This window comes from Gopherus flavomarginatus, chromosome 1 (genome assembly GCF_025201925.1).
Source record: "Gopherus flavomarginatus isolate rGopFla2 chromosome 1, rGopFla2.mat.asm, whole genome shotgun sequence".
NCBI lineage: Eukaryota > Metazoa > Chordata > Testudines > Testudinidae > Gopherus > Gopherus flavomarginatus.
The window spans coordinates 231,815,233-231,842,289 of record NC_066617.1 but is presented as its reverse complement, the minus strand read 5'-3'; the positions used below and the strand labels follow the sequence as shown (position 1 = coordinate 231,842,289).

Below are 27,057 nucleotides of genomic sequence, written 5' to 3'. Positions count from 1 at the left end.
ACTGGAAGTACTTTATTGTCTCCATGGCATGAAAAGCACAGCATTATGCAGGCTTATTTCCCTCCTTCCATTTCAATCAACTTCACTGAGTCGTCATAGTTGCACCAATACGATATATAAAATCTGCTTTTTCACCTGAAACAAAACTAATTAACTTACAGGCAAGTAAACATGGTCAGATTTTCAAACAGGCTTCATCCTCCTCTCTATTGGTATGGGTGCAACTTTGCTATGTGCAGGTCATTTCAACATGCACATTTTTGTGCACATAAATTAAATAATTTACGAGTACAAAACCCACTTGCTCTCATTGCGTATGTATATTAGCACGGGTGCACAACTAAGGGTGCAAGAACTGCATTTGTAAGTGATTGCCTGTACAAAGTTGCATGCATGTACACAGAAGTTAGATTCTTTAAATGTGGCCACAAATCTGCCCAACAACTGGGTAATTTGACTTCATTTTATTTCTATTTATAGTACATAAAAAGGCACCTGTGCTAGCTTCTGGGTACCTTTGACTGCAAATACATTCATATTAAGCATATAACTGCACAGTTAATCTGGGGACTGACCTGGGTTTTACCTCAAGACACCCTACCTCTGACCTGGGTTTGGAGGTGTTTTAAGTCAGGGGTAGCTTACACGGCTCAGGGATGGGTTAGAACCCAAGCTCCTCTTTCATTCAGCCTGGAACCTGACCACTTTGCAGTGAGAATGGAGGCAAAAATCATTCCAGTGCTCATAGTCCTCCAATTCTATCCCACAATTCCCCCCCAGAGGACAGACAAGTTCTCCTGCAATTGACACAATTGACTAGGAAGGAATCCTATAGTATCTCACCACAAAGAACCATAGAATATGCCTCCAGATACTCATGGGTGAGTGCAGAAACAGTGAGAATGCAGTAACACAGGAGGGATTTGCTGCAGAGCCTATCACACGGGGGCCAGGTTAACCCAGGTGCAGATTTCTCAGGATGACTGTGCAGTGCAGACATAGCCTAAGGGCTTGTCTACACTACTGCTTAAGTCGATGCAATTTACATTGCTCCGGGGTGTGGAAAAACCACCCCCCCGAGTGGCATAAGTTATATCAACTTAAAGCGCTGTCTACACCGCGCTATGTTGAGGGGAGACACTCTACCACCGACATAGCTTCTGCCTCTCGTTGAGGTGGAGTAATTACGGCGATGGGAGAGCACTCTCCCATCGACATAGCATGTCTCCATCGGATGTGCTACAGTTTCGTCGATGTTAGGGCTGGCTCCAGGCACCAGCTGAGCAAGCTTGTGCTTGGGGTGGCAGATTCCAAGGGGCAGCATTCTCTCCGATACTTTTTTTTTTTAGCTTTGCAGCTTCAGCTGCCCCTGCAGCTTTTTTTCTTTTTGGTTTGCTGCTCTGGCCGCCTGTAGGGGGCAGCAGCTCAGAGGAGGGGAGCGCCCTGCTGGGAGCGGTGACAGGTCTGTAGCAAGCCCGGCAGGGCAGTTTGCGTCTTTCCCTGCCCGCCGACTGGAGCGGCATGGAGCCCTGCTGGCAGGAGGCATGGTGAGCGCCCTGCTGAAAGAAGCCCTGGCCGCCCCCCATCTGTCTTCTTTCCCCCTCCCCCCCCGCCAGCCAGGGCACGCACTCCGCTGCCCGGGGCACATCTGCAGGGCTGAGACTCCCTCTGCACCCGTGCTCCATCCACCCTGCAGGTTTTGTTTTTGTTTTTTTTTTCCCCTTCACTGCTCCAGCCTCCCCACAGGTTTTGTTTTTTTCCTTCACCCCTCCGGCTGCCCCACAGGCTTGTTTGGTTTTTTGTTTTTTTTCCCTTTCACTGCTCCAGCCACCCCGCAGTTTTGTTGTTGTTGTTGTTGTTGTTGTTGTTTCCCCTTTGCCACTCTGGCAGGCCTGCAGGTTTGTTTTGGGGTTTTTTCCCCATTCACTGCTCCGGCCAGCCTGCAGGCTTTTTTTTTTTTTTTTTTTGCTTGGGGCGGCAAAAAAGCCAGAACTGGCCCTGGTCAATGTAGCATGATAGTGAAGGCAAGCCCTAAAAGATCCACCTGGCAGCTGCTCCTCACCACCCACCAGAACATAAGCAAAGATGAAATGCAAATGCTGACAATCCCCACAAACACAAGCCCTTAGCGTATCCTTCCATCCTCAACAGCCTGGGTACAGAATTTGGTCTTGCAACATGCCCTAAGGTTTGGGGCTATTTTGGACTGGAGGAGAGAGGATAAGAAGCAAGATAGTTCCAAAGCTGAGGCAGGTGAAGTGACATGGCCACTACTTTAGCCCATGCACTGGAAAAACAACTGCTCCTGCATGAAGTACTAAAACCACTAGAATCACATAGCTGCATTTCCCTCATGCTGCTGCCTTATCCACCAGTCTCAATGGGTCCAGCACGGATAGCTCTGCAGTGCCCAGGGAATGAAACTTTTCCCCAGCACAACCCCTCTGTCAGCCAGTGCTTAGGGGCCTTGCACAAGCGCAGAGGGCCTTGCACAAGCCAGGGATGACAGCATGACCCAAAGCCTTCATTCTACCAAATGCAGAATAAGGCATTTTCAAACAAGCAAAGAATCCTCACTCCTCCCCATCGCCAAAGGGCAATTTTCAACAGTTAACTATTTATTATCAGCCGTGTTTATTACTGGTGCCTAAGGACCACCAAAGGATGGGGCGCCATATTGCTAGACACTGTACAAACACAGATACAGGCACAAATTGCTGTCTTGTTTTTGTACACAATTTGACCTGGATGTCTAAACAGATATCGAGAATAAGGAATGCAGGCAGCCCTTACTCAGTGCAGTAGTCAAAAAAAGATCACAGGGCCCTAAATATTTTCTTGTTTCTTGTTTCTTGCTGCTTCTGGATCTCCTTACACAGATTCTAATCATATTCCTGTGAGTATTCTCCACCCCACGTCAGCTTCCATAGTGTCTCAGCATTACCTCTTTCCAGTACATGACGTTTGTTAACTGCATGCATTCCCCTCTGAAAGATGGCTCTGTTTGCATAGGTCTCACTTCACAGCAATTTTATCTGTCAAGTGCATTAGCGAGACTGATGCAGTAAATTGCGTACTAACATAAGAGGTCTAGTTTTACAGCATTAAATATTGTATCCTGAATTGGGAGCCGAGGGACAGTGGATAGAAAAGATGAATAAAAAATAACTTCAATTATACGACAAGAGGCAAACAAAAACATTTCTTTGCACTGGCACAGAGCCTGTGTTCCTTTCTCTTCACTATCAATACCTTCCCACCCCAAGAGCTATGAGTGACCAGCAAATTGGGGTGTGGGTTACCTGAGGTCACCATAGTCAGGTGTGTGTGTCTATCCTCCTGACAGCAATAAAGCAGTATTAAGGGACAGCTGGCTTTGTACATGGGGGACCAGATACTATGTAATTGCCCACAGTAAATATATAACCCACGGGTGCAACTCAGGGTAGTTGTATTTGATAAGTACATACATAGCTGAGTCCAGCTGAAGGAGAAGAAACACAAGCTACAAAACTAAATTTCTTTTTCCCCCAAGCAGTAGAATAAGACTAATACAAGCCAAAGTTTAGGCAATTGAGCAGAGTCCACCCCAAGGGTATGTCTACAATGCAACTGGTGGTTGCAGCTTGGTTAGACATACCCACGCTAGCCTTACCTGCCTGTGCTAGCCTGACTAAAAGTAGTATAGCTGTCTCTGCACAGGTTTCAGCAATGCAAGTAGGTACCTTTGATGACACCCCACCATCCCTTCTACATTGCTATTTTTAGCCATGCTAGCAATCACACCTTGGATTGCAATGTAGACAAGCTCAAAGTCTCTTGTCAGACGCAGAGTATAGGAGAGAAGCTCCTGTTAATTTAATGTGCTTCTTGCAAAGTCTTTATGATAGAAATATCTCAAGTGCTACCATCAGGGCAACAGTCGTAAATATAAACCCAGAAGTCAGGCTAAACTCTATATAACTTCAGAGCCAAACCAGAAGCAGAGCTTATACACATACACACCAGACTTTTCAGTCATTACACTGCTATTTTTCATTTATATAGCACCCTTCATCCTGAAGGGTCCTAAAGTTTTATATCAGCTTGGCTATCTGCAGAAATCATCTCCACCACCACCCAACAACAGGCATCCCTATATAAACACAGCAGCTGCTCAACAGTGCCCCATAAAGTTGGAGCAAATAGGTAGCAAATAACAATTTATTCAATAAATTTTCCTTCTTTTTCTCTTCAGAGAATATCCACAAGCCAATCACATTTTTTTTCCAAATTTATTAATTATTCCAAACTAATCAATGATTTTTTTCACTAATTCCATTTACTGTCTCCCTGGCTATTCAGTAATTGAAAGCTGAGCTCAGTGTGCTAGTTGCTATTGGTCAGAGAAGACACATAGAGTAGAACCTCCGAGTTATGAACACCTCGGGAATGGAGCTTGTTTGTAACTCTGAAATGTTCATAACTCTGAACAAAACGTTATGGTTGTTCTTGCAAAAGTTTGCAACTGAACATTGACTTAATTGACTTTGAAAGCTTACTATGCAGAAGAAAAATGCTGCTTTCCCTTTATTTATTTTTTTACTTTTAACACAGTTCTGGGCTTTTTTTGTTTTTGTTTTTTTGTTTGGCTCTGCTGCTGACTGATTGCGTACTTCCAGTTCCAAAAGAGGTATATGGGATTGACTGGTCAGCAGGGCCACTCAGAGGATTCAAGGGGTCTGGGGCAAAGTAATTTCAGGGGCCACTTCCATAAAAAAAAGTTGCAATACTATAGAATACTATATTCTTGTGGGGGCCCCTGGGGGGACTGAGGCAAATTGCCCACCCACCCCAAGCAGCCCTGGGAAAAATAAACATTTAAAAACCTTCGGCATCTCAGCACAAACCCAGTTTTGAGAAAACTTCTTTTCAAATCACTTTTACAAAGTATCACTGGTTCTCAGCATCAGCTAGTGCTAAAAGGCACTAAAGTTCATTAAAAGGGTTGGACAAATATTTTCTGTCTTTGGATCCAAAACTGGGGACTTTTAAAAAGCAGAAAAAAAGTCACGGACAAAGTCTTCTTTCTTTCAAAATTTGTTGTTTTTTTAATTGAAAAGCTGAAATTAGTCTGCCAAAACCTGAACATGGTTTGGGGTTTCAGAAGTGTGTGGCCAAATATTTGCTGGTTGCTGTGTTTGACTGCTTAAAGAAACAATAAAAAAATTCTGCATAAAAAAAATCCAAAACTTTTGAACCACCTTAGCTTGTGACCAAATGTCTGAGCCCATCCAGTCAGAGATTTTTCCAGGTTTCTGATACTCTGCTGGCTTCCTTGACTCATATCTGTCTCCATAACTTTGGGTTCTTTAGGTTAGAACATAAGAACATAAGAATGGCCATTCTGGGTCAGACCAAAGGTCCATCCAGCCCAGAATCCTGTCTACCAACAGTGGCCAATGCCAAGTGCCCCAGAGGGAGTGAACCTAACAGGTAATGATCCAGAGATCTCTCTCCTGCCATCCATCTCCATCCTCTGACAAACAGAGGCTAGGGACACAGTTCCTAACCCATCCTGGCTAATAGCCATTAATGGACTTAACCTCCATGAATGTATCTGTTTCCTAGAGACTGGCTCCACAGGGTCCCTCACAAATTGGAGATGGTTATTGTGGGTTTGTCTTTAGTATAGCTTATGTACATACTCCACAAACTGAGCATTTAAGCTTGTTCCAGAATCTGGGATGAGCCTATGTTGTGAAAACTGAAATGCTCAAAATAGCACATGCATGTGAAAGGACACAGGGTGGTAAAATTAAATTAACCCAGGGGTTCTCAAACTGGGGGTTGGGACCCCTCAGGGGGTCACAAGGTTATTACTAGGGGTCATAAACAGTCAGCCTCTACCTCAAACCCTGCTTTGCCTCCAGCATTTATAATAGTGTTAAATATATAAAAAAAGTGTTTTTAATGTATAAGGGGGGGGTCACACTCAGAGGTTTGCTATGTGAAAGGAGTCACCAGTACCAAAGTTTGAGAACCACTGAATTAACCCCTCTGGAGCCTCAGGAAATGCAGGGGAGGGGGGTCTCCCTTGGTAGGGTTGGGAAAGAGGTAGGTGGTGTAGGATATTGCTCTTCTCATGTGATCCCTCCCCCATGGAAAAGATAACAGCTTGGCTCTTTGTGTTAAATAGCTGTCTACAAGCCTCAAACTGCTGAATGAGCTTTAGGGTAGGGAAGGCTGTGCCTCCCAATTAGCTTGGCCCTGTTCCCTATCCAACCCCCATCCACTTCCTGCCCCCCGACTGCTCCCCTTAGAATCCCCAACCCATCCTGCTCCTTGTCCCCTCACCACCCTCTCAAGACCTCATCCCCAACCACCACCCCGGGACCCAGCCCCTCCCAACTCCCCCCATTCCCTGTCCCCTGACTGCCCCAACCCCTATCCACCCCACCCACCCTCTCCGCGTCCTAACAGACCCCTGGAACACCCATGATCCAACTGCCCATTCCCCATCCTCTGACCGCCCCCCTAGAACATCTGCCCCCTCCCTGTCCCCTGACTGTCCCCGGGACTCCCTGCGTCTTATCCAGCCCTCTCGACCCCAGCCCCCTGCCATGCTACTTACCACCGTCTACCCCCTCTCCCGCAGCCTCAGCGCACCGCATCCAGGAGGCCCTGGACAGCGTTGCAGCGGCGTGGCTCCAGCGGGGCCTAAGTTCCTGCCAGTCAGCCCAGAGCCCCACCCCATTACCATGCGTCTCCGAGCGGGGATGAGCTCAGGCCTCGCCCCAGCCACGCCGCTTTAGTTCTATCCAGGACCCCTCCTGGAAGCGGTGGCTAGGGGAAGGCAGGACCAGGGCCGGGGCTGGAGAATTCTCGAGGGGGCCCCTACCAGGCCCAGGGCCTGGAGCAAATTGCTCCACTTGCCCCGTCCCCCACCCTGTGGACGGCCCTGCTGGTCAGCTCGTAACTCTGGTGTTCGTAACTCTAAGGTTCTACTGTAGTTTTATTTCTGTTTTCTGACTGGATGTGCATAACACTGATTATCAGGTTTCTGGTACAAATGTTTGCTGCAAGCGAATTCAAAATTCACTTTTGATGAATATTTCAAGCATGCAAGAACAAAATTCGACTTGTCCAAGTATATATACAGTCATAAAGAGTAGTGTTAACATGGATGAAATTCATAGTTCAGGCTGAATGAATATTCATGGCAATATTTTTGTCTCATTCACCCATTCTGTGATAGCTAATGCATAGCAATACTATGAAACAGTCTTCAACAGAAAGGGAGGAAGAACTTCAGATGAAGGGATAATTTAAACAAGCAGAATACAGTTGCCCAACTTAGAATTTGACCAGCACATAAGGGCCATCACTCCTGTAAAAACTATGTCATGGAATCTTTAATAACGACATGTACTCGGCATGGTGGTTTTGCACCAATAGCACAGTCTTTCTAAATACTAAGCTGGGGCACTGATCCAACACTGACTCAGAGGGAAAAAAATGTCATGTACTGAAATCATCAATGCCACCTTCCTGCAGTATGCATGTTTTCCTCTGCGGGCTCCCAACAAAATGCTGAGCAGGCTCTGCCCTTCTTAAAAGGTTCAGAATCTTGTCAGATCTCACAGGGACAAAAAGGCCTTATCCTCTAGTTGTCCTTAGCCACCAATAAAATCTCTTTCTTGGTTGCTGTTGTTTTTAAATACCTTCCTGTGCTGTCTGTTCCTCTGAAGCACCAGCAGCAGCTCCCCCTCACTCTGGCTCACAGAAACTTCCCTCTGTAAACATCCTCTCTTCCTATTAGAGTTTACGCCCACTGTGCTCTAACTGGGGGAGTGAACAGAAGTCCGCATCCAGTTACTGTTTGCCCTACACAGGTTTGTTGCTTTCAGGGAAGGAGAATCTCAGTTTAAACCAAAAAAACAGCGCTAACTTCACTTAATTAGAACCAAATCCTGACTTTAGTGAAGTCAATAGAAAACACCTTTTGAGTTCAAAGGGACCTAGATCTGTGTCTTAAAGTTCATTGCATAGAAGCTACAGTTTCTCCAGTCAGCAAGACTCACGTAGCATGAGATCTTCACACTAAACATTGCAACATTTTTTGTGGCATTTGTGCAATTACTGTGTATCCCCACTGCAGAGGGTGTTGTAAAACTTTGCTTTTCATCATTTGATGCCAAATCCTTCTCAATTTATTAACCTGACTGGCCTCACTGGGGTCTTTTTTTCAATCCACACAGGATCCCTATCATTAAAATTGCAGTCAAAGTGTTCTTAAAACGAATAACATGTGCTGAGTCGTCATCCAAGACTGCTATAACATGAAATATATGGCAGAATGTGGGTAAAACAGAGCAGAGGACATACAATTCTCCCCCAAGGAGTTCAGTTACAAATTTAATTAACACATTATATTTTTAACGACCGTCATCAGCATGGAAGCATGTCCTCTGGAACAATGGCCGAAGCATGAAGAGGCATATGAATCTTTAGCATTCTGGCACATAAATATCTTGTGATGCCAGCTACAACAGTGCCATGCAAACACCTGTTCTAACTTTCAGATGACATAATTAAGAAGTAGGCAGCATTATCTCCCATAAATGTAAACAAACTTGTTTCTCTTAGCGATTAGCTGAACAAGAAGTAGGACTGAGTCAACTTGTAGGCACTAAAATTTTACATTGTTTTGTTTTTGAGTGCAGTTATGTAACAAAAATAATTACTTTTGTAAATTGCAATTTCATTATAAAGAGATTGCATTACAGTACTTGTATGAGGTGAATTGAAAAATACTATTTCTTTTGTTTATAATTTTTACAGTGCAAATATTTGTAATAAAAATAATATAAAGTGAACAGCGTACACTTTGTATTCTATGTTGTAATTGAAATCAATATATTTGAAAATGTAGAAAAATACTCAAAAATATTTAATACATTTCAATTGGTATTCTATAGTTTAACAGTGCAATTAATCGTGATTAATTTTTTTTGAGTTAATCGCATTTGTTAACTGCGATTAATCAACAGCCCTAATCAAAATATTTTGATGGAAAAATTTTGTCCAGACCATATTTATGAGACATGCACACAAACACAATGGAACAAACTTCAATATACTGCAAGCAAATACACATCCACTGAGGTCAGTGGAGCCAGCTTTGCCAAGTGTCACTCACCTCCCCAAGTCTTGCTCCATGTGTATTCCCACAGCCCAACCTGTGAGTCACACCCAGGGCCAGCTCCAGGCACCAACACAGCAAGCTGGTGCTTGGGGTGGCCCATGGAAGGGGGCGGCACGTCGGGCTCTTTGGTGGCAATTTGGCAGTGGGTCCCTCAGTCCCTCTCGGAGGGAAGGACCGTCCGCCGAATTGCTGCCGAAGAATGAAGTGGCACGGTAGAGCAGCTGCCAAAGTGCCACCAATCGTGGTATTTTTTTTTTCCTCTTCGCTGCTTGGCGTGGCAAAAAAGCTGGAGTCAGCTCTGGTCACACCACTCAGCAGAGCTCCCCAAAGAGGAGCCTTTGGGCTATGGTGGATCCTCTACATCACCAGAGACCACTGTGTCGTCTCCTAAGCCAGGCAGTCTCTCTGTCTCTGAGTGTAATGAGTATAGAGGCCTTGAATGAGGGGAATCTTCCTGGGCAAGTACCACCTATTTCCAGGATTGCCTATAAGAACATCTGTCTGTCAAGGCAGGAAGGTGGTGTGACTGAGGGGAAGGAAGTGATCTTGGGAAATTGATATAAGGTGATGCAAGACTGCCTGATCTGCTGACGTACAGCTGAAGGCCCAAGGCCAAAGCTCCATGAACAGGGTCAGCTGGAACTAGGGTGACCAGATGTCCCAATTTTATAGGAACAATCCCAATATTTGGGGCTTTTTTTTTAATATGTGCTCCTATTACCTCCCCACCCCCATCTTGATTTTTCACACTTGCTATCTGGTCACCCTACCTGGAACTCACCTCTCACTCAGCAGTGGGAGACAATATTGATTTTTGGTAACCTTTGGGCTTTGTCTCACTGATACCCAGGAGAGCAGGGCAGAATGGGAACTGTAATCTATTGTGACACACAGTTGTAGCCCTAGCTTCTGGCAAGGCATGATGGGAAATGGTGGATATATTTTTACACGCACACACACTTCTTTCCTTAAAAAATACCAGAAAAGACCTAGAGGAAGTTAGACTGACTATAGCGTAATGTGGTATTCTCTCTTTAAAGTTAGTCGTGCAACGCCAAAGCACTCCCATTGTGAGGGGTCTCTGACACATAAGATAGACTGGAAAAGGTGCATCATCACAGACAGTGCTGTGTATTGGTCAGGAAGGGGGTGGCAGGTTGCCTTCCCATTTGAATTCAGTCTTTCCCTGCAGCACCCCCACCCCAGGGGCTTCCAGTCCTCCACTCCTGCACAGGGGTAGTAGGGACTGGGATTTCAAATAATCAAGGAGTATTCCAGCAGGCCTCTCTCAAGGCCCCTGGTGGTGCATTATCTTCTGGGAGTGGGTAGGAGAGCCTGGGCTCACCCTCTCCATTAAGCTCCAATCCAGATCCCAGTGGTGGGCAGCTCACTCGGCCCCTTAGGGTGCTAAACCACTGCCCTCCCCGGACCACTTCCTACCCCATCCCTGTTAGTTGCATCAGAGTAAGTCACTTCTCTCCAGTCTCTGACATGCAAGCTCAGTCACTCCTCTCTTCTTCATAGGGTCTTCAATGGTCCATGAAGTGAGGCCTCAGGTAAGGAGTTCCTGGGCAGTACTTTTACCCTCAGAGTTCAGGGCAGCTGTCTGTTCCCTTCCATGGCCTGAACCTCCTGAGCTGCTCTGCTCCTCTTTTTAAAGCCCTGTTTAGGCTCTGCAGATGTGGCTGGGTGGGGCTGGCTGGGTCCAGAGCTGTCCCTTACCCCCTTGCTCACCAGTGTGGGGTTTGTAAACCCCATCATACAGACACACACACACACTGAGTCAGGTTCTGCATGTTCAGAGCCTGTAGGAGTCATTTTTGGTACGTATCGAATACAAAGAGTTGTGCTTCAAACTATACATCCCTGGACTCATGCTAGGTTTCTGATGTATTGAGGCTTCAGCCCCCTCACAGATAGGGCGATCAGATAGCAAGTGTGAAAAATCGGGATGAGAGTGTAGAGTAATAGGCACCTATATAAGAAAAGCCCAGAATATCAAGATTGTCCCTATAAATCAGGGCAACTGGTGACCCTACTCACATGGCTGTCTGACCATACTAGAAATTATGACACTGTCAGAGAAGTTTCTGGAATAGGTACTGGAAGGAGTAGACAAGTAAACCCAGAGGCCTAAATTTTCAGTGTCCAATTACAGACTTCTTTAAGGGGTTTGTTCTTCAGAAGTGCTAAGCACGAACTCCCTGAAAAGCAGGTCCCTGTAAAGCATTTCTGGCTAAGCACATAAAAACTGAGGCCTCAAAAATCATTACTTGCCTTTGAAAGTATAGACATGTTTTATATTTTATTTTGTAATGTGGGCTGTGGGGAAGACACCTTTGATCTGTGTGTGGAACAACCCCTCAGGTTGTACATCATTTTTGTCCCTTTTGGATAGGTTAAGATAAAGTTACCATAATAAAAGAATTTTCTGTTAAAATGTCCCAAGGATTTAGCCTTGTTTTACTCATTAGCCTATAACACTAAGGAGAACAAGAAAACCAGCAAGTGATCTGAGTCAGCAGCAAAAGCTATTTCCCCCCAAACCAATAGCAAGAGGGCTAAGAGTAGATATTTTTCATTTACAAACAATATTCAAATAGCAGGCAAGTGCATTTTTTGCATTGGATTTATGAGCTGCTTTCTGCATTAAATTCTTCATTAATGTCAGCTGAGCAGCCAGTTCCTTAAACACCCCCATGGAGGAAATTAGACATTCCTACCAATGTCTGCCAGCTCTGAGCAGATGGGAACAAAGTAGAATCCATTTATCTGAAGCAAGAAAGAGAATCTGCATCAGTATCAGAGTGGAATTTCTTGCTTTATTTAAATAGACTCCAGTTATTTACGTGCTAGGTATTATTCCTTTGGGAACAAACTGATATATATATATATATTAATTAATGAGATTTTTTTATAGAAAAATTTCTGTTGAATGACTTGCCAAACCCTTGACACAAAAATATGATTGACAAATGTCAGGCATTAACCAGGTGCAGTTATTTCAGTGTTAAGTGTATTGTCAGCTCTGAATCTGTAGTGATGTTAAGAATGGCAGTAACAAATCAGAATGATCTCACTCACTAATAAGGAGCCAATCTGGGTATTTGGGGCTGATTATTCTGTGACAGGTATTCACTGATTAAAGGCACAAAGCTTCTGAGAAAAACTTAAGACAATATATCTTCGTACATATCTCAGGCTGCAGACAGCAGGAAACTAACCTTTAGAAACTGCTAAAAACAGACATCTCTCTGCAGGATAATGAGATACAAATAGAAAGCAAAGAAATATGCCTGCTGGGCCAGTGACCTGAAAAATATTCCATCTCACGTTGAGTAAGACTGGGAGATCATGAAAGTGTACAGTAGCTCCTCTGATTTTAGTGTTTTAGCGTGACCTACATGCAGTAGCAACTAATTCATAAAGATCAATCTGAATATTAGGTACATTCTATTACAACTAAATTGGAACACTTGTGCCCTAAACATAGCAATTGATCATTCTTTTTTCATTAAAGTATTGGATGTTTTCATCACTACATCTTCTCTGTCTTCTGTTCCAAGGTCTGCTCTCAACCAATAATATAATATTAACAATAATTTATATAGTACTCCATTCCCGGTTGCTGTAATCTGATAGTACCTTCATATATTAATCCTTCCAACATGAGGGAAAATTAACTGCTATCATGATGCTCTGGCGCTAATAACTGCTCTAACAGAAAGCTTCTGATTTACACTGAGAGGAGAACAGGGTGCAAGGTTACTGTTTGACTCAGCTTGCTTAACTGCTCAATTAGACTAAATTGAAATGAGCTTTTAGTGTATAATTAATATAGAAACTGTAACTAAGTGCAATTTTCAATACTCCAGCCCATTCATAAACTAATTTGCAGCAGGTTAAGTGAATGTTAATAAAGAGAGGCCCATGGCTGACACAGCAGTGGCGTTGCAGGTCACAACTGAGTGATGTGACTTGGCAGAGCAGCATACAGAAGCTTGGACACTGACAACCTTTGTTATACTCAAGCCAGAGTTATTAAGTCCTTTGAACACTGAATCCACTCAATTTTTTTTAAATGGCTGTCTTACAGATTTCCCTGGCCTCTGTTTTGTTCGTAAGGACACTTCTCTCAGGGCATTGCTTCTCTTTTAGACCTTCTGGTGACCCAAACTTGTAGAACATAATTCCTGAGACTGCGGTGAGAGATGAAAGATCTACTTTTCTGAGCACCTTTGCATCATGGATGGCACCTCCTCCAGCTGCAGTGAAGGAAAAATGCTGAGGCTGACTAAAAATGTGATTCTATAGGAATTTCACTGATAAATATTTCATCAGTGAAAATCTCCATGTACACTAAAACTTACTGAGTGTTAGCACACGGACGTGTTATTCATACTGGTTTGCTGAATTGTATATTCAGTAGGTTCAACTCACTCATTAAACAAGATGGTAGCAAAAATCCTCTCTGTCTCCCTGAATTTTATGATAATTATTGAATCTCTAAGTGACATTTCCTTCCCCTTCCCAAGTCATTCTGGATGTCATTTGTTCAAGAAGTTTTTCAATTGCTAAATTATAATATTAATATAATTTCCTTCCCTCCCACCACAATGAGTTTCAACAAGGGTTGAGAAGCTTAAGGATAAAGGTAATTTCCAGAAATAAAAATAAAACCAGACAAACAGTTCTTTGTGGAATTAACTCTATTAGATATTACACATCTGCTGCAGAATGTTTTAAAAAAATCACAATGAGGAGCAATGAGTTTATGCAAAGAAAAAAAAACCCTATTTCCAAAAGAAAACACACACAAAGACATCATAAACTGTTAGCCAGATAGATGGTTCAGTTGTCTTTTCAGATGGTCACCTAAAAGTTTGCTTATAAATTAATTTTATTATGAGGCTTTGTAATCTTGGCATCCTGCCACATTGTGACACAGCATCACACCATAGATATTGAGAGTCTTTCAACAGCCCTGTCAGATACAGGACTGCCCACTGAAAACTGGGATAACAAGGCTTTTGTGGTGGATGGACCAGATTCAACCACTGTGGTGCACATAGGTATAAATTATTCCTCCCTGTGCCAGCTGATCCCTCTGTGCTCCAACAAGATTTTCCCAGTGGAGGCCCTTAGTGGCACTGCCACCTGCCCTCCCTTAGGATTTGTACTGGGGGGAGGGACAACAATAATTGTGGCAGGGGTTCCATTCCAGTGGCCACTCTGAAGGCAATGCACTGAGTCAGCATATGCCCTAGATGTCTGGGCCATGCTTTCTTCTGGGCAATCACCATCCATTTTCTGGAGTATGCTAGCAATTTACACAGAGGAAGGATCTGGAGAAAGAGGAGAAGACAGAGGGACTTTCCCCCTCCCACACCGTTCCACAGTAGACCTTTTTGCAGCCAGGCCCTGTACTTTGTTTTTTCACAGTGGAAACCAGTGTAAATCCCAACTGAATCCAGTCCTATATGAACACATAGAAAGAAAGAACCATATAATGGTGAACAGTTGAATAATAAACAGATATCAACTTAATTTTACATGAACAGGAAGACTAGTTAACTTGAGAAGGGAATGCTGATCTCTGTATATGAAGCCAATGTGCAATATATACTGCCATATTTACACATGGAATGTCTTCCAAGGAAATACCTGACAGCCTCTCAATTATACCCACACATTTCAAGAGTATATCAGTTTTTCCCTCTTAAACAAAGATTCATACAGGGAGTTTTACTTCCTGACCCATAAAAAGATAATGTTTGCCACTGACAAGCCACTCAGAAAGCAGGAATTTGTATATGTGAATTTAGTAGCTCAGAGGTAAGCAAGTTTTCCCTGTACTCACTCCTAGCCAACTGGGGCACGCTTATTTGCATAGGAGATCTGATTCGTTAACACAGTACCAGATGTCAATATTGTTCATCTCTGAGAAAAGAAATAAACAGTATAAACTGGCTAATTTACCACATAACTATTTTTAATAGGTGGGGACAAGATAGGGGAGGTAATATCTTTTATTGGACCAACTTCAACTGAAAACAAGCTCCGTATATAAGCTCAACAGCTTTTCTCTCCCACCAACAGATGTTGGTCTAATAAAAGATATGACCTCACCCACTTTGTCCTGCCCCAAAAATGATCAGATCATGATATGGAAGAACTTCCACAATCCCACTTCACACTACAAAGCATAAGGCAAACACTAACTGCCAGTGATTAGAAAGAAACTTTCCCTAGGGGCAAGAGATTACATAATTGTCCATTGTGGGATTTGTTGCACCTTTCCCTGAAGCAGCTGGTATTGGCTGCTATTAGAAAAAAAGGATATCAGACCACTAGACATTACAGCACAGACGTACATAGATGTTACATGTTCCTGTGAAAAAGATGGTTCACCCACACAGCTGATTTGGGTAGATGATATAAGCGATATTGGAGAGAGAGAAATTGAAAGACCACCTCCTACCATGTCATAAGCAATACTTCTGAAAATTGTCCCAAAGCAAAATAAAGTCAACAAAAACACTTGTGGCATTTTTAGGCGAGGCAATGGAATTGCAGCAAAAAAAATTGGACAACATATCAGGTGAACTTCTAATACAATTTCAAGACACCATAACTTTAACTCTTGTTTTCTGATTTTTTTTTAAATCAAACTTCTCAAAAACCTCTACCCAGAAACAAAGATGTGCCATGTGAAATTTCAGGAAGAATACTGTTTTGGAGGAAAGTTGAGATAAGGGTTGAAAACTGATCTGATGATGGGAAGCTAGGTTCAACTATAACTATGGAGCAGCTACTGCCACTCCAGAATACATACCTTCCAGAGTTGCTACATGGGATTTCCATTCCTTTAAGGAATATAAATTCTTTTAAAATTTAAAATCCCATGTAAATTACATATTGTATTAATTGTTGCATGTATAAGGAAAACAATTGTATATTATACACTCTGGAGCAGATTCTCAGCTCAGGTAGATTGTCTTAGCTCACCTGATTTCAGAGACGTTGTGATCAATTATATCAGCTGAGTGTCTGCCTCTCTGTTAAGATACCAGATGTCACCTAGAAACTAGGACTGATGCTCTAAAATATGGCAGATTAGATAAAGATAAGGATAATGACATTGAGTGACTGAAAATGAACACAAATCTTTTCAGGTTTTGATAGGTTCCTGAGATTTTGAGGATACACAGTTCCAAATGCTAATCCAACTCTGGCATATGTCCTGTACCATATGATGAAATGCTTATATTCAGTGAAGACTTTGCTGCCCCTTTAGAATGGTTCTTGCTGTTAATGGCAATGGAAAGAACATCCCACCTGTGCAAACACAGGCTATTTTCAGAGGCAGGAAAATGCATTTAACTTCAGTTGTGACACCACAGGTCTGTTCTGCTTGATCTCGGAGGGAAATAGTAATACCTAGCACTTTTCATCTTCCATATGCTGAACTGTCATAACAATGTGAGGGAGAACAATTACTTTCATTTTACAGATAGCAAAACTGTAGCGGAGAGGTTAAGTGACTAGCCCAAAGCCAGAGACATTGCTGCTGTCAGAGCAAGGGTCAGAGCTCAGAAGTTCCTGGCTTTCGGTCCCACATTCACACTAGACCATGCCTATTTCTCAAGTTATTTCTTTTTATCTTCCTTTATGACTTATATTGAAAACTGTTCATTCACAGGTTGAAAATGTATTTGTTCCTCAACCCCTTAAGAGATCGGGATAACAAAATGAAGCTGGAATCCCTTTTCAGCTTTGTTGAATCTAAATGAGCCATCACTACCCCCCTGCTTATGACAAAACTGTATCAAAGGCCTGAGACTGAAGACACACTCCTTCCATTAGCCAGCCAACCTCTGGAAAAAACAGAACAAACCTTGAAGTATACTATTATACTATTAATCCCAGGATCTCCACTTGCTACAGTCTGATAGCTCTGGCTCTTTATGACCTTCTGTTCACTCCATGACAGTCCATAGGCTTTTCAACTAATAATGTGAAGGCTAAAGCCATAAAAAAGTTCCAGAGTCCTTTCACAAAGCCAAATAAAGTGGGAATGAGAGAAGGAAGGAACCTATCACCCCCCAGATATTTCCACACAGACTGACAATGAGGGGCTCCATTCCCCTTTAATATTTTCATGTAAGGATCTATTTCATGAACTCTCAAAAGTTCAGGATTCATGCAGACTTTTTGCTGCATTTGAAAGGAAAAAGAGGAGAAAACAAATTATTTCTTTTGGCTTAATTTAAACTTCTCTAGCATCAGATTTCTATACAGTAGTTGACTTCATTAAATCATACTTAAGGTGGCTTGTATACCACACATACATATACCTGCACAGTCAACTGTTTGTGCATAACCCCCCCTCCCGAAACACACACACATACCCATACAATCAGCTGTTTGGGTGTATACTTATACACAGCTGTACAATCTGCTGTTTGCGTATTTCAGCCTCTTATCTAACATCAGTGGATTTAAGACTAAAGTGTGAGGATATCATTTCCATAGTAACATGCACTGTGCTACAAAGCAGTTTCCAATGGTTACACGATACAGGAGTATTGTGTCAGGGAGTATTGTTATGTCAGCAGCTAAGTAGTTTGGTACCTATAGTAAGCAGTAAATGATGTCTTTGTTTTTCACTTCAGTTTAATATCTTTGTGATAAACAGCCATTTTGTTTTTCTCCTGGCAATCATCTTATAGACAGTCATAGAACTATCGATATAAGAGAAATTTCTCAAGTGGCTCAGGAAGATTCAGCTTGTGGACTACATAAAGAGATGAGCGACCCAAACACTTCCTGATACACAGCCGACACAGCTGGGCAAGGCTGGCAGGACCTGGAAAAGAAGGAAAAACCCATAAACTCAAAACCCGTAAACATGAAGGCCAATGGGGGCTGTGGGAAGCAGCAGCCAGCAGATCCTTCGGCCTGTGCTGCTTCCTGCAGCCCCCATTGGCCTGGAACTGTGAACCACGGCCAGTGGGAGCCGCAATCGGCCGAACCTGCAGATGCTGCAGGTAAACAAACTGCCCCAGTCTGCCAGCAGATTTCCCTGACCGGGCCGCGTGCTAAAGGTTGCCGATCCCTGTACTATGCCAATATATACCAGCTGAGGATCTGATCCAAGGCTGGAATGCAATGCTCCTTATAAACTTTTTTGAAGTTGCTCATAACTTTCTTAAACAAATTCCCCATGGGAGGAAGTTTTCTAAGCTGTGTGATCATCCAGGGACTTCAATTTGAGTGACATATGCTGGAGGTCTCATGCTGCCAGTACTAAAACATCCTTGGGATTTATAAATAGTATATATGACAATTTTCTAACTCAAAAAGTGTTGCATCCAACATAGGGAAATTCTATTTTAGACCTCATTTTGACAGATACATAAGAACTGATCACAGAACTAAAAATTATTGGTAATTTATTACAGGTGACCATGACATGATCACATTTATAATTTGCAAACAATAAAGTCCACACCAGTGATATTTATAATTGTTGCTTTGAAAAGGCCAATTTCACAAAGCTGAAAACAATTAGAAGCCAAATCAACCGGGAGGAATAACTCAATAAAAAAATGTGAATCATAATTGGGAATTGCTTAAGAAAACTTTACTAGCTGCTCAAAAAGTCACAATTGAGGAAGAAGGCCGTATTGGTTAAAAAACTGTCCTAGTTTAGTGGAGAAGAAAAGGCAGCTAAAAAAATAAAATAATAATATATAACAAATGGAAGAAAAGGGAAGCTGATATTAATTATTATAAATCGAAAGTTGGGAATTGTAGAAAATTCACAGGGGAACCAAAGGGATACAAGGAGAAATCTATGACCACCAGAGTTAAGGACAATACGAAGGAGTTTTTTAAGTACAGGTATATTAGAAACAAAAAGAATCCTAACAATGGTAATGGTCCATTACTAGATGGTAGAATTATCACAATGAGAATGCAGAAAAGGCATAAATGCTCGATAAAAATCTGTTCTGTATTTGGGAAAAAACAGATAATATAGGCATAGCATGTGATATCATTCTATCCATTCCACTAGTATCTCAGGAGGATGTTAAACTGCAGGTAATAAACTCGGACATTTTTAAATCAGCAGGTCCAGATAACTTGCGTCCAAAATTTTTTAAAAAGCTGGCTAAGGAGCTTGCTGGACAATTAATACTGATTTTCAGTAAATCTTGGAACACCATGGAGTTCCAGAAGACTGGAAGAAAGCTAGTGTTGTGCCAATATTTAAAAACAGTAAACTGGATGACCCAGGAAGTTATAGGCCTGTCAGTCTGATGTTACATCTGGGCAAGATAATGGAGGAGCTGATATGACACCTGATTAATAAATTAAAGGAGGGTAATACAGTTAATGGCAATCAACATGGGATTATGGAAAATATATCCTGTCAAACTAACTTGATATCTTGTTTATGACATTACAAGTAATAGTGTTATTGTAATAGTTTTATGTAAGGCATTTGACTTAGTTTCACATGAAATTTTGATTAAAAAACTAGAAAGATACAAAATTAAGATGGCACACGTTAAATGGATTAAAAAGCTGGCTAATGGAGAGGACTCAAAATGTAATTGTAAATGGAGAATCATCATCGAACAGGTGTATTTCTAGTGGAGTCCCATAGGGATGGGTTCTTGGCCATATGCAATTAACGTTTTTATTAATGACTGGGAAAAACACATAAATCATCCCTGATAGAGTTTTCAGATGACACAAAAACTGGGGAGTGGTTAATAATGAAGAGGATAAGCCACTGATACAAAGCAATCTGGATTTCTTGGTAGACTGGGCACAAGCAACAATGTGTGTTTTAATAGATATACATTTATGAACAAAGAATGTAGCCATACTTTACATGCTGGGAGACTCTATCCTGGGAAGCAGTGACTGAAAAAGATTTGAGAACTATGGTGGATAACCAGCTGAACAGGAATTCCCAGTCTGAGGCTGTGGCCAAAAGGGCTACTCTGATCTTTGGATGCAGAGGAATCTCACATAGGAGAAGAGAGGTTATTTTACCTCTATATTTGGCACTGGTGTGACCGCTGCTGGAATCTTGTGTCCAGTTCTGGGGTCCACAATTCAAGAAAGATGCTGATAAATTGAAGAAGGTGAAGAGAAAAGCCACAAGAATGATTAAAGGATTAGAAAACATGCTTTATAGCAGGGGCGGGCAAACTTTTTGGCCTGAGGGCCGCATCGGGTTTCGTAAATTGTTTGGAGGGCCAGTTAGGGGAGGGGATTGTGGCCCAGCCCCCACCTCCTATATGCCCTCTCCTCGGGAATCCTGCCCCATCCAACTCCCCTGTTCCCTGATGGCCCCTCTGGCACCCCTGCCCCATCCACATACACCCACTCCCTGTCTCCTGACCGCCCCGGGACCCCTGCTGCCCCATACAATCCCTCCTATCATTCCTGATTGCCACCCTGGGACCCCTGCCCCATCCAACCACCCCTTCTCCCTGTCCCCTGACTGCCCCCTACCGCCCTATCCAACCCCCATCCTTCCTGACTGCCCCCCCCGGACCCCTGCCCCCATTCAACCCCCTGTTCCCCCCCGACCGACCCAACCCCTATCCACACCCCACCCCCTGACCACCCCCTCAAACTCCCAGGCCCTCTATCCACCCCCCCTGCTCCCTGCCCCCTTACCGCACTGCCAGGAGCATTGGTGGATGGCTGTGCTACAGTCGCGTCGCCAAGCTGAAGCCGGGCCTTGCTACCACCACAACTCAGCACAGAGACCAGGTCAGGCCAGGCTCTGCAGCTGCGCTACCGCAGGAGCTCACAGCCCCCCCACCCAGATCATTGCACAGGCGATGGAGCGAGCTAGCTGAGGCTGGGGGGGAGAGGGGACAGTAGGGAAGGGGCCAACGGCTAGCCTCCTGGGTCAGGAGCTCGGGGGCTGGGCAGGATGGTCCCGTGGGCTGGATGTGGCCCACGGGCCATAGTTTGCCCACCTCTGCTTTATAGTGATAGAGTCAAGGAGTTCAATCTAGTAAGCTGAATGAAGGGAAGGTTAAGGGGTGATTTCATCACAGTCTATAAGTACCTACATGGGGAACAAATATTTAATAATGGGCTCTTCAATTTAGCAGAGAAAGGTACAACACAATTCAGTGGATGGAAGTTGAAGCTAGACAAATACAGACTGGAAATAAGGCATGCATTTTTAACTGTGAGAGTAATTAACCCTTGGAACAACTTACAAAGGGTCATGGTGGTTTCTCCATCAATGGCAATTTTAAAATCAAGATTAGATGTTTTTCTAAAAGATCTGCTGTAGGAATTATTTTAGGAAAGTTCTATGACCCAGAGGAGATCAGACTAAATGGTCCCTGCTGGTCTAGGAATCTACTAAATGTTTGTGCAAACTCCCTTCAGATATTTTTGAGCTGTGGTCACAACAAAACAAACAACTTGCATTATCCCATTAGAAATGTTGTCCATGGGTAATTCAGGAATGCTTGAATGGATTTTGTTCAAACTTGAGTTGTTTTATGGAAACTGGCTTAGCAATTCTGAAGCTATGAGTGCTAAAAGCATTTTCATGTGTGCACAATAAAGCTTTTTCTGATTCCTGGCTTGAGCTAAATCTTAAAACAATGAAGGTGTGCATGAGTATCAGATTTTTAGCTAATGTGGTCATGTGCCTTACTTAGCTAATAGCAGAACACAGAGAAGTCTGGTGAGAATAAACATAATGAGGAGTGCTTGGTGCTCAGATGCCCTGGTAATGTGGGCTGTACTTCGTCAGGTGTTTGCATGTACAGCACATGTACACAATTGTATGTTCAAATATATATTTGTGTACCTGAACACCCATATGCACCCAATACCTGTTTTTGTGGGTATGCAAATGTAACCCTTTAATGCGTGTGTTACAGGTCCCGCTTTCTGCCTGATCCCAGAGTGTATGAGCATTACTACCCCAGCTAGATAGTGTTGGCGCTTTAGGTCAAAGTGTAGTAGCTTATGCTGTTAGCTCCGGAGATTCCAGGAGTGTTAACCAAGATGTCACATGGTGCAGGGCCGCCCAGAGGATTCAGAGGGCCTGGGACAAAGCAATTTCAGGGGCCCCTTCCATAACAAAAAAGTTGCAATAGAATACTATATTCTCGTGGGGGGGCCCTGCGGGGCCTGGGACCCGGGGCAAATTGCCCCACTTGCCCCCCTGGCAGCCCTGGTCACAAAAATGTTTTGCCAGCACAACTTAGACACCTATGTTTAATAATATGGCTCCAAATCTTCCAAAGGTGCTTCATAGAATGAAACTATTACAAAGATAAATTTGTGGTCCTAAACAAGCTGACAATGTCCCATTAAAAAAATTAACAGGCAGAAAAGCGGGGAAGAAACATGTAGGAAAAAACAGCTCATATAAATGGCACGTGAGATGAAGAAGGAAGCAGCTCTGTAAGCAAACAAAGCAAGAAAGAAAATCTCTCACATTAAAAATTGTCATTATATAATGGTAAGGAAGGAAAAAAGGGTAAAGGAAAATATCTAAATACATGTAGCAGAAAACATAGGCAGTAGAAAGAAGATTGCTCAAAAGAAGTTTCTGTGGTGCCTCCATTTGAAAAGAGGATTCTAGGGAAAATGTTTGGGCGGCAAAGTAAAGGTGCAATGAAGTGTTTGAAAGCAAAAGAGATAGGACGTTTGGATTATTTCCAGGTCTGGAATTTATTCATCTTTCAAAAGTGGAGAGCCAAGATTAAATTAATTAAAATGTTCTACAGAGCACCCAATTGTAAGGAAGAACAGGATGAATAGCTGACAGTGGAAATTAAAGGATTTGTGGGGAAATTAATAGCAATGAGAGACCTTTCTTCACAGACATAAACTGTGATAGATTTAATGGAAAAGACAAATTGAGCAGCAGATTTATGAATATTGTACTTGTTCGTGCAGCCTATAAATCAAGCCATAAAGATAACTCTTGATTTAGCTCAGAGAAACGCAGATATTATGACAAAAGGTATAAATGTTGCAAACCATATATGTAAAAGTGCTGTGACCAGGTTTATAATCAGGTTTAAACTGTGATGGGTTTGGATGACTAATAGAAGCTCTGGGTGGAAACCAATCCAATAATGGAATGGGAGGGAAGGATATTAAGTGGGAAATTTCGTTTCATGAGTGGGTTAAAGTCATTTCTGTGCAGTTAGCCAGAACAAAGCCCAAGCACTTAAGTGGTCAAAATTGGACTTCAGTGGGACTTAAGCAATGGATAGGCCTTTTGCTGGCCCTCTGAGTACAGTGAATTTCATCCAGTCTAAGTAAGGTGGATGTATTTTTTTATTGATGATAAATGCATTAAGGGCCAGAATCACTTGTGGAGTTACACTGGCCTCAGCCAGAGTAGATCCTTACCTGGGTCCCGTCATTGGAAACCCTGCCAAGGGAGAGACCAGAGCAGTGCTAAAGAGCCACAGTCTGAGTTTCAGTGTGCTGGAAGAGGTTGGAAGGGGCCAGCAGGGTCTCAAAAGTAGACAGTGCTAGCTAAGCAAAATGCAAAAAAAAGCTCTCATAAACACCACTTCCCTTCCCTTGAGGTGAATCTGTCTCCCACGTGATGCAGTGGGCCTACCTAGTGAAGGGAGGTGTACTTTACACTTCCCTGCATGAAAGCACTAGTGAGAGTAGAGAGAGAAACCAATGTGGATATAGCAAGGAATGCAAAAATCAATCTAAGAGAATAAAAAGGCCTTTGAGTGGCTTATAACATGAGCTACTCTGGACAATGGGAAAATGTGCTGGATGGATCTATAGAGGCATAAAAAATAAACAGGAAATGTGAGTGAGGTAAAGGTATGGTTTACAACAACACTGCATACAAATGACAAGAAAGGCAGAGCATAGTATGAAGAGTGCACAAGAATTAAAGAAAACTGCTTTTCAATTGTATAAGGAATCCAAGGTTGTTAAATCCTCTATGATACTTAATATAGTGATAGGAGGGATACCTGTTGGGTTAAGCATATCTCTGAAGTCTCAGATTAGCTTCTAAATGATGTGATCTTTAGTCATTGAAATCAACAGAAATTAGGTTCCTCGTTCATAGAAAAGTCACCTTGTTACAGGATGAAATGCTGTAGAGATACAGAAGCACGACAATGTTCTAATCTTATTGATTCTTAAAGGATCCAATTCTCATTGACACTAAGGCCTGGTCTACACTTGCGGGAGAGGGGGGCGCGAGCTAAGTCGGTCGAAGTTACACAACTTCAGTTATGAAAATAGCATAGCTGAAGTTGATGTACTTAGAGCTACTTACCACGGTGTTTCACTGTAGTAGGTCGACTGTTGCTGTTTCCCCATCGACTCCGCCTGCGCTTCTCGTTCCGATGGAGTATCGGAGTCCACGGGAGAGCGGTCGGAAGTCAATTTATTGCATCTTCACTAGATGCGATAAATCGACCCTTGCTGGATCGATCGCTCCAGAGGTAAAAGTAGACATGCCCTAAGCCTTTTATTCCAGTGGTTCTCAACCAAGCATATGCGTACCCCTGGGAGTACACAGAGGTCTTCCAGGGCAGTGGTTCTCAAAGCTGGTCCATCACTTGTTCAGGGAAAGCCCCTGGCGGGCCGGCACAGTTTGTTTACCTACCGCGTCCGCAGGTTTGGCCGATCGTGGCTCCCACTGGCCACAGTTCACCGCTCCAGGCCAATGGGGGCGGCAGGAAGGGCGGCCAGCCAGGAAAGTAGCCAGGTGGAGGGAACAGGGGGAGCGGAAAAAAAGGTGCTACCCGCTATGGCGCTTTTACTAATGGGGTGGCACTCCGGGTCTTCAGCGGTATTTTGGCGGCGGGACTTTCACTTGCTCCATAGGACTTCGGCAGCATTTCGGCGATGAAGCTTTAGTGCCACCGAAGACACCCGGAGCTAGTGAAGGGCGCCACCAAAGTGCTGCCGAAGACCTGGAGTGCCACCCTGTCAGTAAAAGCGTCACAGCGGGTGGCGCCTTTGTTTTTTTTCACTCCCAGGTGAGTAAAATTAAAAAGGTGCCACTTGTGCTCGGTGGGGGAGCAGCCGCTGCCCTACTCCCCCTCTCGCTACACTACTGCAGCCAGCACATCCCTTGGCCCGCAACGCTTCCTGCAGCCCCCATTGGCCTGGAGCGGTGAACCACGGCCAGTGGGAGCCGCGATCGGCCAAACCTGCGGATGCAGCAGGTAAACAAACCAGCCAGGCCCACCAAGGGCTTTCCCTGAACAAGCAGCAGACTGGCTTGAGAACTACTGTTCCAGGGGGTACATCAACTCATCTAGATATTTGTCTAGTTTTACAGCAGGTTACACAAAAAGCAGTAGTGAAGTCAGTTCATACAGACATTGACTTGTTTATTTTGCTCTATATATTATATATACAGTAATGTAAAAGACGGTTACTCACCTTTGTAACTGTTGTTCTTCGAGATGTGTTGCTCACATTCATTCCAGTTAGGTGTGCGCGCCGCGCGTGCACGTTCGTCGGAAACTTTTTACCCTAGCAACTCCAGTGGGCCGGCAGGTCGCCCCCTGGAGTGGCGCCCCCATGGCGCTCGATATATACCCTTGCCGGCCCACCCGCTCCTCAGTTCCTTCTTGCCGGCTACTCCGACAGTGGGGAAGGAGGGCGAGTGTGGAATGGATGTGAGCAACACATCTCGAAGAACAACAGTTACAAAGGTGAGTAACCGTCTTTTCTTCTTCGAGTGATTGCTCACATCCATTCCAGTTAGGTGAATCCCAAGCCATACCTAGGCGGTGGGGTCGGAGCGAGAAGTCGCGGGCATGGAGCACTGCAGATCCGAAGGCCGCATCCTCTCTAGACTGCTGGACCAGGGCGTAGTGGGAAGCAAAGGTGTGGACCGATGACCAGGTCGCTGCCCGACAGATTTCCTGGATGGGCACACGGGCGAGGAAAGCCAGCGACGACGCCTGCGCCCTGGTAGAATGCGCAGTCACACGGCCCGTAGGAACATGGACCAGCTCATAGCAGGTCCTGATACAGGAAGTTACCCATGAGGATAACCTCTGCGAGGAGATAGGAAGCCCCTTCATGCGGTCCGCTACTGCCACGAAAAGTTGGGGGGATTTGCGGAACGGTTTGGTCCTCTCCACATAGAACGTGAGAGCCCTACGGACATCAAGCGAGTGGAGCTGCTGCTCCCTGCCTGAAGAGTGAGGTTTCGGGAAAAAAACCGGGAGGAATATCTCTTGGTTGATGTGGAAGGTCGAGACTACCTTGGGGAGAAAGGCAGGGTGTGGCCTCAGCTGCACCTTATCTTTGTGGAAGACTGTATACGGGGGGTCTACCACAAGAGCCCGGAGTTCCGACACCCGCCTAGCTGAGGTGATAGCTACTAAAAAGGCAGTCTTCCAAGAGAGATAGAGTAGGGAGCAAGTAGCTAACGGCTCAAAGGGGGGCCCCATGAGCCGAGACAACACCAGGTTAAGATCCCAGGTTGGAGCAGGGAGTCGGACGTTAGGGTATAAATGTTCCAGCCCCTTAAGGAATCTAGACACCGTCGGGTGCGAAAAACGGAGCGGCCATCCCCACCCGGGTGAAAGGTGGAGATAGCTGCCAGGTGGACCCGCAACGACGATATCGCCAGACCCTGTTGTTTGAGGGACCAAACATAGTCTAAGATATTGGCCACCGAAACTTCCATAGGGCGGAGACCTTTCTCCACGCACCAACAGGAGAAACGCTTCCACTTGGCCGAGTATGTCGCTCTAGTGGAAGGCTTCCTGCTGCCCAAAAGCACCTCCCGTACCGGGGTGGAGCAGCGCAATTCAGAACCGGTCAGCCATGCAGGAACCACGCCGCTA

At 44.0% G+C, this 27,057-nt stretch overlaps 1 protein-coding gene across 3 annotated transcripts in view; it reads right to left on the bottom strand.

The window, feature by feature from the left end:
* Positions 1 to 27,057, bottom strand: part of LOC127056300 (ankyrin repeat and SOCS box protein 11-like) — an 87,348-nt gene that overhangs the window by 23,095 nt on the left and 37,196 nt on the right. For 2 of the 3 annotated variants that reach the window (XM_050963964.1, XM_050963984.1), the window contains exon 7: positions 13,923 to 18,056. The exons of the other annotated variant lie outside the window; for it this stretch is intronic. In XM_050963964.1, the coding sequence (XP_050819921.1) occupies positions 17,932 to 18,056 (125 nt within the window). In that variant the 3' untranslated portion in view covers positions 13,923 to 17,931. Of the gene's footprint in view, positions 1 to 13,922; positions 18,057 to 27,057 lie in introns of those variants that run through there. 3 annotated transcript variants of the gene reach the window in all.